The 12,538-nt window shown below is 36.3% G+C and overlaps 1 protein-coding gene across 1 annotated transcript in view; it reads right to left on the bottom strand.

Moving 5' to 3' along the window:
- Positions 1-9,959, bottom strand: part of LOC109822035 (heparanase-like protein 3) — an 11,514-nt gene extending 1,555 nt beyond the window's left edge. The window contains exons 1-5 of the mRNA XM_020388194.1: positions 9,541-9,959; positions 7,524-7,560; positions 7,245-7,428; positions 6,556-6,704; positions 333-569 (exon numbers count right to left, since the gene is read on the bottom strand). Of these exons, the coding sequence (XP_020243783.1) occupies positions 333-569; positions 6,556-6,704; positions 7,245-7,428; positions 7,524-7,560; positions 9,541-9,786 (853 nt within the window). The 5' untranslated portion in view covers positions 9,787-9,959. The remainder of the gene's footprint in view (positions 1-332; positions 570-6,555; positions 6,705-7,244; positions 7,429-7,523; positions 7,561-9,540) is intronic.

Here is a 12,538-nt window from a genome sequence, read left to right as displayed (position 1 = left end):
AAAAAAAAAAACCCAAAAAACGAAAAAACAAAAAAAAAAAAATCCCAAACTATTACCTTCTATCTGCCCTTACCCAAGAAGGGTAATCTAGAAATTATATTAGTAGATAAGGTTAAATTTGCCCAGAAGCTGTCAGAGTAAAAAGTCTGAACTACCATTATTACCTTTGATCTGCCCTTACCCAAAAAGGGTAATCTACAAATTATATTAGTAGGTAAGGTTAAATTGCTCAGCAGTTGTCATGTGTTCTGCACCTGACAACGTTTTCTGTGATTTCTAAACTTCAGGGGGTTTGTGAAATTTACCCTTCTTGAACTATGACTGAGAGATACCTGGACCAAGGTTATATATGTGGTGGGTAATCACATCCAACGAAGTTGGTGCTTTCGTTTTATTGACGAGTTCGCTGAACCAGTTTGTATCAAAGAAACCCCCTGGTGCGAGAACTAACGGCTTGTATGGGAAACCTCGATATATGTTGTTTATCATTGAATTGAGCGAGATAACATCTGCAGCATACTGGTCTGCTCCAATTCTAGCTCCAACTCCACTCCCACTTAATTCATTCCCTGAAGATCAAAAATAACTGTTAAATGTGATTCTGAAGACAAATGTAATTCTGTTGTCTGCATGAAAAGCCTTTTATGTCATAGGAATAAGAAATTTAGTATACTATTTTCTTTGGTATAGGTAATATTTGAAACCCTTGTGCCCTTCTCAAAGGACAGGATTAAAGGCCTGGAGTTACTTATATTATCAGTTCCTAGAATGTGCATGTTCATAAATGACAATTCTTTTAATAATCATTCCCTGCATTTTTCATCATAAACAACCCGGATTGGGATGTTGGAATTTGGTGGCTTTATAGAAACTTGAGAGCCCCTTGATTCATAGATAAGAAATTTATGGGATAAGAAGATTCCTTTGCCTTTTAGAAAATTGCGAGTCACACCCAGTTTTTGTTAGGACAAACCTGGGGCCCGATAGAGCAGAGTCATAGTGAATAGTAGTGTGGAAATAGTAAAATTAAACACAGATTTTTACATGGAAAACCCACTAAATGAATTTGGGGTAAAAAATACGGGCAAGAATAGAAGAATTCACTATGAGAAAAATTTAGGAGTTACAATCTCTCTTTATAAGGAGAAATTCTCTCTCTCTCTCTCTCTCTCTCTCTCTCTCTCTCTCTCTCTCTCCTACTTGCTACTGGATGATCTCAACTTAAGGCTAGGGGGCTATATATAGGTGATTTTGTGGTAGATGTGCATTGTTGCTACAGCATTGATACAATAATGGTTGGTGGGTCTGTGGTTGGTAGTTACTATAGCGGGTAGATGGTTACTGCTACTCAATAGCAAACAATCTTAGGCTTCAACAATCTTCTACTAGAAGATTTAATTGAAAATCAATCATATCTTCACACCATTCATTCTGTCTTATCATTTTCATGTTGCTTATGTCTCCGTTAGACCACAGGAGGATCGACACCAAACAAACTTGTCAGTGCTGATTGATTTCGTCAAAAAATCTGCTAGGTTATATTTAATGTGAATTTTATACATATCCATTGTTCATTCTTCCACTTTCTCATGAACGAAGTGGTACTGGACTCGAATGTGTTTCATCTCTAAATGAAAAACTAAATTTCTTTCCAAATGCAAAGCACTCTGATTGTTACAAAATAAAAAAAATCTTCTTTTGTTCATGTCTGAATTCCTCCAATATTATTTTTAATCATATTGCCTATTTATTAGCTTGTGTAGCTGCTACATATTCTGTTTCTGTTGTTGATGTAGTCATAATTGACTGTAGTTTTAAAACCTAGCTTACATGATAGGGATCACACTATCCGGTTCTACTCCAGGGGAACTTGGCATCGTAGATAAATTATTAGAGATATTTTATAGTTCTTGTTAGGAAAGGATTGTGTTGTTTTTCAAATTTTATCTGCAATCAGATTCCTTGTTAGGATAGGATTATGTTTGTTTTCAGATTTTATCTTTGTTAGATGGTAAGGTAGTTAAATCAGATTGTATTCAAATGAGATCTGATCTTGTAGATAAGTTTGAGTTTGCTTATCCTATTTCTATAAAAGATAGAACTCTGCTTGTTTTGAGGGAGGACGATTGAAAATAAACGTGAGTTTGAATTGGTATTTGGAGTGATTCCATTGTTTTCTTTATTTCTTTCTCTTTTTCATGCGTTCTCTTCACTGTCAGGCTATCTCCTCTTCATAGATACATTGCAGGGACACAAACTCCATCATCATCTCCTCTATTTTGCACAAGGAACAGGTCTGCAGTTTCAACCATCCTCCCCGCCTTTCGTTCGTTCGCCATCAACACCAACCAGCTCTCAATCACAAGCCCTCACCATCACCATCGCCTACTGCTTGAAACTGAACTAACCAGCCATAAAACCTCAACCTCATTGCCTCAAGATCCCAACCAGATTCACCAAGACTTCAGACGTATACCTGCAATTAATCCTCTTGTTTTCATTACTAAACAATGGTAAACTGAAGCTATTATTCTATTGCTCTTATTTGGGACTGATTTGTGTATTGAACTCCATTGCAGGATCTGGTTATTAAGTTGTCGAGTCCAGTCGCTACGTGTTCGACTAGGATTTGTGGACCGTGCTTGACTTCTCATGTCTCATGTTTATTTTGAACGCGTTTGTTACTTACTGTGATTTTGCTTCGCTTATTATTGTCAACCGTTAATTTATTAGATTTTATAATTAAAAGTTATTATTCCGCTGTCATTTTAGTGTTTGTATGTGTTTACTGTGCATAATACTTTCATTTAGTCACTTTTTCTATTTCCGATAGATCGTGCTATGTCATTACAGCTCCACTAGTAAGTGCAAACACATAACCTGTAACGGATTTGCTATTATCACGATCACCAACATAATCAGAATCAATATAGATATTTCATTAAATATAACGCTCATAGTCATGACTATTCGGACTGTTGTAAATCGAACTACAGTAAAAAATATTTCATTAAAGTCAATACTTTTTTTCTAAACGTATTCTTTAACTATCAATCTAGCACGATATCGCTCTATGGTCATCATTTCGCTTGATCTTATAGACCTATTTGTTTCTAATGATCTTTCTTACTTGTGGTAATGATACAAGTACTCAAGTCTTATTATTATTGAGAGCTTCAATTTTTTCCTACATTACTGTCATCCACAAAAATGTATCTATGTTATTTGTAGCTTCATGAAAAGTTGATAACTTTTCATCCTCTGTTAGAAGACAACATGCAACATTACTCTTCGTAATATACTCCGAGTATCAAGTCGGTGGTCTTCTCTCACGAGTTGACCTTCGAACTTCTGGGGCTTTGGACTAGACTGGTTCTTGTACATCATACTCTGGTGTTGCTTCAGAAGAATTTGGATCATTTTCTATCTAAACAACTACAGTCTCTAAGTCCTTCCTTGAACTACTTTCTTTTTCTTCTCTTCATAGTTGGTTCTCTACAAAGATAACATTTATGCTGATAATATCCTTATGAGTAATAGGATCCCACAAGTGATACCTATTTACTCTGTCAGCACACTCCAAGAATATACATTTCCTGAATTTTGAATCCCGCTTTGTAATTTCTTAGGCATTATACATTACATAAACTGGACTTTTAAATATTTGGAGGTTTGAATAATCAGCTGGCTTGTCAGTCCACATCTCCATCAGTGTCTTTAATTATATTGTGATTAATGGAGATCGATTCACCACATAACAAGTAGTTTTTATTGCTTCTGCCCAAAAGACTTTATCTAAATTTATAGTTGCCAACATTGCTCTAGTTCTTTCCAACAGGGTTTTGTTCATCCACTCCACTACTCCATTTTGTTGAGGAGTATATGCAGTACTGGATTGTCTTTTGATGCCTTCTTGCTTGCAAAATGTAAGAAATTCACCGTTTGTGTATTCTCCTCCATTATTTGTCCTTAAGCACTTGATCTTCTTTCCAGATTCAAGCTCGACTAGTGCTTTGTAAGCTTTAAAGACTGAGAACACATCTGCCTTCTTCTTGATAGGGTACACCCAACACCTTTTAGAGTAATCATTAATAAAAGACACAAGTACTTTGCTCCTTTTATGGATGTAACTGGTGTTTGCCATACATCAGAATGAACCAGTTCCAGAATAGTCTTGCTTATAAAACTCGATATGTTAAACTTCAGTCGATATTGCTTACTTGTAATATAATGCTTGCAGAAGGAAAAAGCTACCGATTTGAGACCTAGAAGCAGATTCTGATCGGAGAGAATCTTCAAGCCTCATTCTGATTTGTGACCTAATTTACAGTGCCACATTATAGTTTGTTCTTCTCCACGGCTAGTTGATGCCACAGCCACACATAAATCAACTTCCTGCATGGTTTCTTCCTTGAGCATGTATAGATTTACAGCTATCTTTTCTCCTTTTATCACAACAAGTGCTCCTCTAATAATTTTTATTATCATATTTTTAATATGGGTCTTGCATCCAAACTCATCCATTTGACCTAAAGGCAATAGATTTTTCTTCAAGCTTTTCACTTGTTGTACATCTTAAATGGTGAGTATTGTACCATTAAATATTTTAATTTTGATAGTGTCAATATTAGAAATATCCAAGATATGATCATTGCCCATAAATACAGATCCCCCTGAGATAGGTTCATATTTATAAAATCATTCTTTTCGGAAGTCATGTGCTAGGAGGCTGCAGAATCTAGAAGCCATAAATCAGTAAACTTCGTTCTGCTTTCATCAATAGTGGTTGCTCTACTGTATAAAATTTCACCATCGTCTGATGTGCTTATGACGCATCATTGAGGTATTGATGGCTCTGAAGACTTTTTATCACCACTCTTCTTATTGTGTCAATACTCCGATTTCACGGGCCTCCTTTTGCCACAATTGTAACATTTAATATTCTTCTTACTTCTTGATTTTGATTTACTATGGGTATGACTCCCACTGGAGCCACATTCTGTTAATCTTCCTCTCGTCATTGGTAAGGACTCCGCTTGTTACGAACTTGCCTGCCTATCTTCTTTATTCTTGCGCCGTTTTCTTCCTCCAGAACGGCTGCTGCAATATTGAAGACTAGATAGTCCGTAAGGATGTTGTTTATTAGATTGATGATGAGCTGATCATACGAAGCAGGTCAACTTTGAAGTAGAAGCTTTGCAGTTTATTTACACCGATTGTATATCCTAACGTTGTGAATTGGGAGAATATTGTGTTTAGGGTGTTGATGTAGATTCCGCCATCCTCAGAATATAAAGTCTCCTTTTAAAGAAGATTTTGTTATGCAAGGATTTGACTTTATATAGCTTTGTTAGAGTATCCTACATCACCTTTGTTATTTTTTTCTCCTCTATGCTTGATAGTACCCTATTTGCTAATGCCAGATAGAAGATTTTGTTCTACTTCTCATCATCTGTGATGTCCTTCTATGGCCTTGCGTCAATGGCCGGACAATTATTTTTTCTGAAGATAGCGTTTATCTTCAACTTTCACAGTGAGAAATTACTCCCGTTGAATTTCTCAATCTCGAACTTTGCCGTCATTGCTTCTACCATGAACGTAAACTTCCACTATTCCATGTGAACAGTAACCATACTCGTAAACAGTGACCGTACTTGTGAATAGTGTTGTACTCGTGAATAATGCTCGGTGCCTTCAAAAGATAACTAATAACCTAGCTTATTTTCTGATGTAAAGATTCACTTTTGATGACAGCAACAAAGCATAAGATAAGCAGATACACGCACCCTAAGCTAGGCTCTGATACTACTTATTGGGATAAACCCGGGGCCCAATAGAGCAGGGTTACAGCGAATAATAGTGCGAAAATAGTAAAATTGAACACAAATTTTACGTGGAAAACCCCCCTAAATGAATTTGAGGTAAAAATCACGGGCAAAAATAGAAGAATTCACTATCAAAAAAATTTAGGAATTACAATTTTTCTTTATAAGGAGAATCTCTCTCCTCCCCCCCCCCGCCCCCCCCCTACTTGCTACTGATGATCTCAACTTAAAGCTAGGGGGCTATACATAGGTGATTTTGTGGTAGGTGTGCATTGTTGCTACAATGATGGTTGGTGGGTCTGTGGTTGGTAGTTACTGTAGTAGGTAGATGGTTATTGCTACTCAATAGTAAACAATCTTAGCCTTCAACAATTTTCAGTGCCATAAGCAGAAGGAAAATTCTCCGTTTAAGTGAAATATCCTGATTACATTAATGAGTAAACTAAAAGAAACCCTTCATCTATACCATGTTTTCCAAGAACCCCCCTCATCTAAAAAGTTCAACAAAAACCCTCATCAGTGACATTGAAGGAAACAGTTAATTTATAATGGAGTTCGTTTTTGTTTCATCGTTTTTGTTTCAAACATCTTGAGAAGATATTGAACTTGAGATTCCATAATTTTCCAAGTAGAAAGAAAAAGAATGAAAGAGTCATATGATTTGAAACAAGAAATGCGCAGATATCCGATGCTCATAAATTGATGGGCATACATAAAATACAAGTCTTACCAAGCTCCCAACCATGAATTGTGTAACCCTTGTTGACAGTGTAACGAATTAGGGCAGCTGCATTGGTGGAGTTCCAAGGTCCACCCAGTGAACCATCTGACAAGGGAACCCTTCCATTGAGAGCATTTAGCCCAAAAATAATCACAGCCCTGAGATGCGACATTTAGTGGTAAGATACAAGCCTCCTTAAGAAGAATTTGTAAAGGATGCATTGATCAATTAAACTTAGTTTAGAATGATATATCATAATCAACCTATAGAAATATAGAATCCCATCTCTCAAAAGTGAGGATTGTGAAATTTCATTCTAGAATATAGAATCTTATTAGGGTTTTCACTTTCATATCTGCTGTAGCTATTGTTATTTCTCAAAACTTTGTAAGGACACGTTAATCAATTTGTTTCAAGATGGGAGGGCGGGGGGATATTTGACATGCCAATTTACTGTACGGTTTCAATTCTTACTATGATTTGCACTTGCACCATATCCTCTCAAAACTGCAGAAAAATGGTTTTTTTTTTTTTTGGCAATAGTTCATAATAAATGTTGCAGCAAGCATAGAAGGCTGAGCTTAAGCACCCAACATGAGGCAAGAATACTATACGTTAGTTAATACTAGCATGAAGTTTCAATAAGGAAATGAATCAATGCATAAAGGGAATAGTGAGGAATAAATCTAGAAAAGTACCCGGCTTTCTGGAAGAAATTATTCAGTTCATCCCATCTCCACATAGGCAAGCATCCCTCAGTAAATCCAAACAGTTCAGAAGCATTTCTAACAAACTGAGCGCACGGCTGTCCAGGAACGCCAGTGTTATATATGACCTTATCTTGTAAAGTGCCTCCTAAACGAATCTTTAATGGAGAAAATGCTGCAAAGACAGTATCAAAAAGGGTGAAGTTACATAGATTATTCTTCAAATTATATTATCTTGAATATAGTTCCTTAAAACTAAGAACTGCTTACCTTTTACTGCATTTAAAAGGATGGGGTTCGAAAGATTCTGCAGGAAGGAAAATATGAAACCCCTGTGTCAATCACCTTTACTAAGTTATTGAGTTTTCAATTTCACAAACATCTTGTGCAAGATCCTTCTTATGATTTGTTAGTAGTTATTCACTTATTTGAAGTACAAATGAACCAAGATATGGAGCAGACAAGAATTTCAAACCAACAGAGAAAAATTTTATAGTTCAAACGGAAGAACCAAATTCTAAAATTTTTATATCTAGATTCCTATCTCCATGGTCCATGCCAGTTGATTTAGAATCATCACAAACAACATCACACCGCACAGGGCATAAAAGCAAAGAAAATAGCGGAGGATAAATTTCAAAAGTATGAAAAGCTTTCTGTGTTAGGTGGAAAAGTAACAGACTAATTCTAAAGACAGGTTTGAAAGATATCTCATTAGGAGAACAGGGCTTAAAGGAAAGAATCTTGTAGCCTGCAATTCATGACAGATAAATTAGTAAACTAGTCATAATTTTTTAAAACAAATTTATCAATTTTAAACAAATTATGTGGTATTGCGACGATCCAATTTAAACCCTTCCAAGATCTTTAACACCCATACAATGCAAATACTCCCTGTTTCTTAAACTAGTCATAATTTTTTAAAACAAATTTATCAATTTAAAACAAATTATGTGGTATTGCGACGATCCAATTTAAACCATTCCAAGATCTTTCACACCCATACAATGCAAATACTACCTGTTTCTTGCAATTATGCTCCCTTATATAAAATCATTCCAGAATACAGAAAATATTGAAGCTTTAATCAAAGACTCAAATCCATGATAAGACATTTGTTGGGGAAACTTGCAAATAAAGAATTTTATAATGGCCGTTCCCATGTTGATCCTTTTTTCCTTCTTCTTTTTGGAGAAAGAACTAAAATGAAACCAAATGCTCCAGCTCACAAAATCATTCATGCAAAAGAGAACTTTTGAAGAATTTGATAAACTATAAAGGAAGAAAAAAGCATTAGACTTTTAGCTGGCACCTTATAAACTTTAAGACCTATGCAAGCAGAAGGGAAGAAAAATACATGGTATTCATGAAAGTAAACAAAGTTATTCACAAATTATACACGTACCAATATAATTACCAACAAAACTAACTAGCAAGGATTCAGAAAAAGTAATTCCCATGGAACAGTTGCTCTAAATTGCAGTACGGTCTAGGACCATGAAATGGACGTAGAACGAAATAAACTAGTATCATGAAACGAAAGGGCAAAAAAACACACAATAAGCCCGGTAATAATCAATACTCAGAAAGAGCCAAATCATATACTAAAACCCATGAAAGCTGCAACAAAATACCTGCAGCCATCAAATGCCAATATCCCACCCTAACATCTTAACCCATTAAACGAGACTTCAGCTCATGAATCTCCACTAGCATTACACATATGCATTTAAAAAACAGAATATGAACCAAACATATAAAAAGAGACATTTTTAAAAGCAGAACAAGTCATTAAAGACAACCGAATCCTAGAATGCATTAGATATATGACGACCAATTCCCAACCATACCACTAAATAACCCAACTATTGATAATTATTTGATCAACTTCCATCCCTTTTCACCAATCATTACTGCCAATATCCCGCTCTAACATTTTAACCCAATAAAATGAAATTACACCGTAGCAATGTCCTTTACCACTATACATAACCCAAAAAAAACAAAAAATTAAATCAAACACACCACAAAAAAGGGAAGAAAAAAAAGGAGGGTTTGTAGGGGCACATTACCTCAAGACTATCAAATCCTAAAAATTCATCACATCTACACAATCAAATTACCAGCCATATCATGAACAAATAGACCCCAAATCAGTCATCAACCATCAATGCCCTATAAAACCCACATCAAAAAAACTGAAAACTAAAAGAATGCGTCTATCAGCAATGCCATGAAAGGCCCGCGCCAAAAAAGGTCCCAAAAAATTAAGATTTAAAAACCTCACCAAATTAAGAAGAGAGGCAAGTCCCCAGCTACAAGTCCCATAGTCACACTTCTCAGGTGGCCACCAATCCAAGGTAGCGCAAACAAAGTCCTCGTCAGTCATGGCAATGGGGTAGTCTCCATTGATTATAGCAATCCCTTGGATCAGCCCACCATTGCCCTTGCTGCAGAAGACTCTGCCAAAGCCAGCCAAGAAGAACAAAGCCCAGAAGAGGAGGCCAAAGAGATGGAGGAGATAACAAGCCATTGCGTGGGGGGCCGACAGAAAATGGAGGAGAAAGGACAGAGCTTTAAGAAAGAGAGGAAGGGGGGTTGCTTTATAAAGTGGGAGAAGTTGAGGAGAGGTTGGAATCTTGGAGGGGTTGGCAATGGGAGGGAAGAACAGGGGAGCAAGGCAAATGGGGGAGGGAGAGAGCTAGTATAATGAGAGGGAGGTGACCACACGCTAAAACCCATTTCCCTATTTTTGAATTTCTGGAGTTTTTGTATTTAGGCGCATGTACAATGTTTATTTATTTGTTTGTTTGGGTTAAATTTCATCAAAATCCCCTTGAGCTTTTTGTCATTTCTAAAAGAGGTTCCTTAATTATACAAATTACAGAAAAGTCTTCTAAATTTTGGGCATTTAACAAAATTCTGTGTACCATTGAGAAGACCCATCAAAGTGTCTGGGTGAGTTAACGTAATACTTTGTTTGGAAGGAGGGAATAGAAGATAACAACGAGAAAGTTCTTTTTTTTTAAGAGTTTTATAGATAGGTAATTATTTTTTTAACATGAGTTTTGCATGGAACTTTTCAAAAGCTTAAAGATGATTGTAAATGTAAAGCTCTCCAAGTTATAACTAGGAAGGTTCTCTCTAATTTTTAAAGTACAAAAGAATTTTGTAAAACTCTCGAAGTTCAGAGAGGTTTTCTCTAATTTTTAAAGTTCAAAGGGATGTGTGCAAATCGCCTCAAAGTTGGGTGTTTTTATATTTACCCTTTATTTTTCAATGTGAAGCCTCGACACTATCAAAAGCTAAAGGACAGACCGATATTCTAATCATTCATTATTTAATGAATACTTATAAATGATTATGATTCATCATAAATATTTTACACCAGAGAAGATAAATCATAATCTTTCATCAAATAATCAATAATGAAAATTAAAAGTGAATGTCTCTTCATTACTTTTTAGTACTCCAGAGGATCCAAAATCTTTTATTTTTTTTATAATTTTCGTAAATATGTGACTGATTCATTCTTTCCGTTTCTCACAATTCAAAGAATGATTGAATGAGAAAATAGGGGTGTAAGTAATTCAAAAATGATATTAATTTGGTTGTATGTATAACCCATTGAGTGTTTTAATGGAACGTGCTGTATTCGTTTTGAACCGATTTGGCATATATGCAAAGTTCTCCCTCTCCCCGAGAGGGACAAGATTTGTGGACATTAATAATGAAATTCCAACATTCTCCATTTCTTAAAAGCACCTTCTAGATTAATGTAGTGTGAAAAACCCCCCAAATCTTTTATTTACTTGTTTGTTTTCATTATAGAGGAGCCTCGACTTTATAAAGGGTGCTAAATGAAAAATCCTCTAGTTTTCTAACACTAGCCTATTTTCTTTCCTTTTTTTTTTTTATTTTCTTTAAAAAAAAGGAAAAACTTTCTAGAGGGAAAATATTATACATGTGATGATGACAAGCGGGCAACAAGCTGCGCCGCTAATCCTAACGAATAATTTCCATTATCCTTTAAGACAAAGTTGAACTGTACATAAGAACACCCACTTTCTGACACTGCCCAACAACCTTAAAGTGACCCATAAACTGCCAGTGGGTCCCAAAAACCAGTAAATCTGTGGGTGCAATAAAGACGTTACCTTACTAAGGGATTTTTTTCTGTTAATTTTCCTTATTGGGAGAATTAGGAGGTCGGATTTGAACAATTGCTCCTCTTGGCGATACTTGCTAATCTTGGCGGTCTTTTGTCTTCTTTCGGCTGCAGGAACACGTGCCTTGAGAGAGGGGAAACGGGAATGGGAATGGGGAATGAATGCGGTAGAGAGCCCCCTTTGGGGATTGGTGGTTTTATACGTACTTTATTGCAAGGAGTACAGCAATGAGCAGCCATTCAAGCTCAATTTTACATGAGTCAAATCCTTGAACCTCTCAATGATCGTTGTCCAGTCAATGGATTAAGGACTTTAATTTCTCTACGGACCTGTTTGATTTGTCAAAAAAAATGCTGAAAAGCATAAAAATAAAAACTGATATTCAAGAAAAACCCAAAAAGTTGCAGTTTACCTTTCATCTTTTGACGTTTGGATAGCAAGAATAAAAAAGGAAAGAGGGGAAGAAACCGCGTGCCACATCATCGTAAAAGGAAAGTTGATTTTCTATCCAAAAACCACCGATTTCGGCAGAAATCCGACATCTATGGCATAAAAATTCAACATTACACCTCTCTTGACATGTAGTGCCCCAAATCTGGGTCTTGGTGTCCTTGTCGTCAACGTGAATGCTTCGAGTGGCGAACTCGACGCTGATCGTGGATTTGGACTCGAGGCTGAACTCGTTCCTCGTGAACCAAGAGAGGAGGATCAAGACGACCTTGAAGAGGCAATTGTAGTCGTCGTCTGCTCGATATGCCATTACAGAGGGAGCAAGAGCTTCAATTTCGATTTCTTTAAGGGCTTGTTTGGATTGAGGGGGAATGAGGGTGAAGGGAAGTTAGGGGAACCATTCACCTTGTTTGGGAACACTTTCCCCTTGGTTCACCCCCTAATAGTATAAAAATTGTTACCCCTAAATTGGGGTGTAACCAAGGGGAAGGGAACTCCCTTCCCTTCTCTTCCCTTCCCTTCACTCAGTTTCCCTTAACTTCTCTTCACCCCTTACAAATCCAAACAGGCTAGGGTTTTTCCATCCCACTCTTTGTCCTTTTCTTTTCTTATTAATGGTGTGCATTATTATACATAATAAATTGTGTTATTTTTTTCTTTTGCTAA

This window comes from Asparagus officinalis, chromosome 8 (assembly GCF_001876935.1).
Source record: "Asparagus officinalis chromosome 8, Aspof.V1, whole genome shotgun sequence".
NCBI lineage: Eukaryota > Viridiplantae > Streptophyta > Magnoliopsida > Asparagales > Asparagaceae > Asparagus > Asparagus officinalis.
The sequence above is the reverse complement of the archived record's forward strand: the minus strand, read 5'-3'. Positions and strand labels throughout refer to the sequence as shown.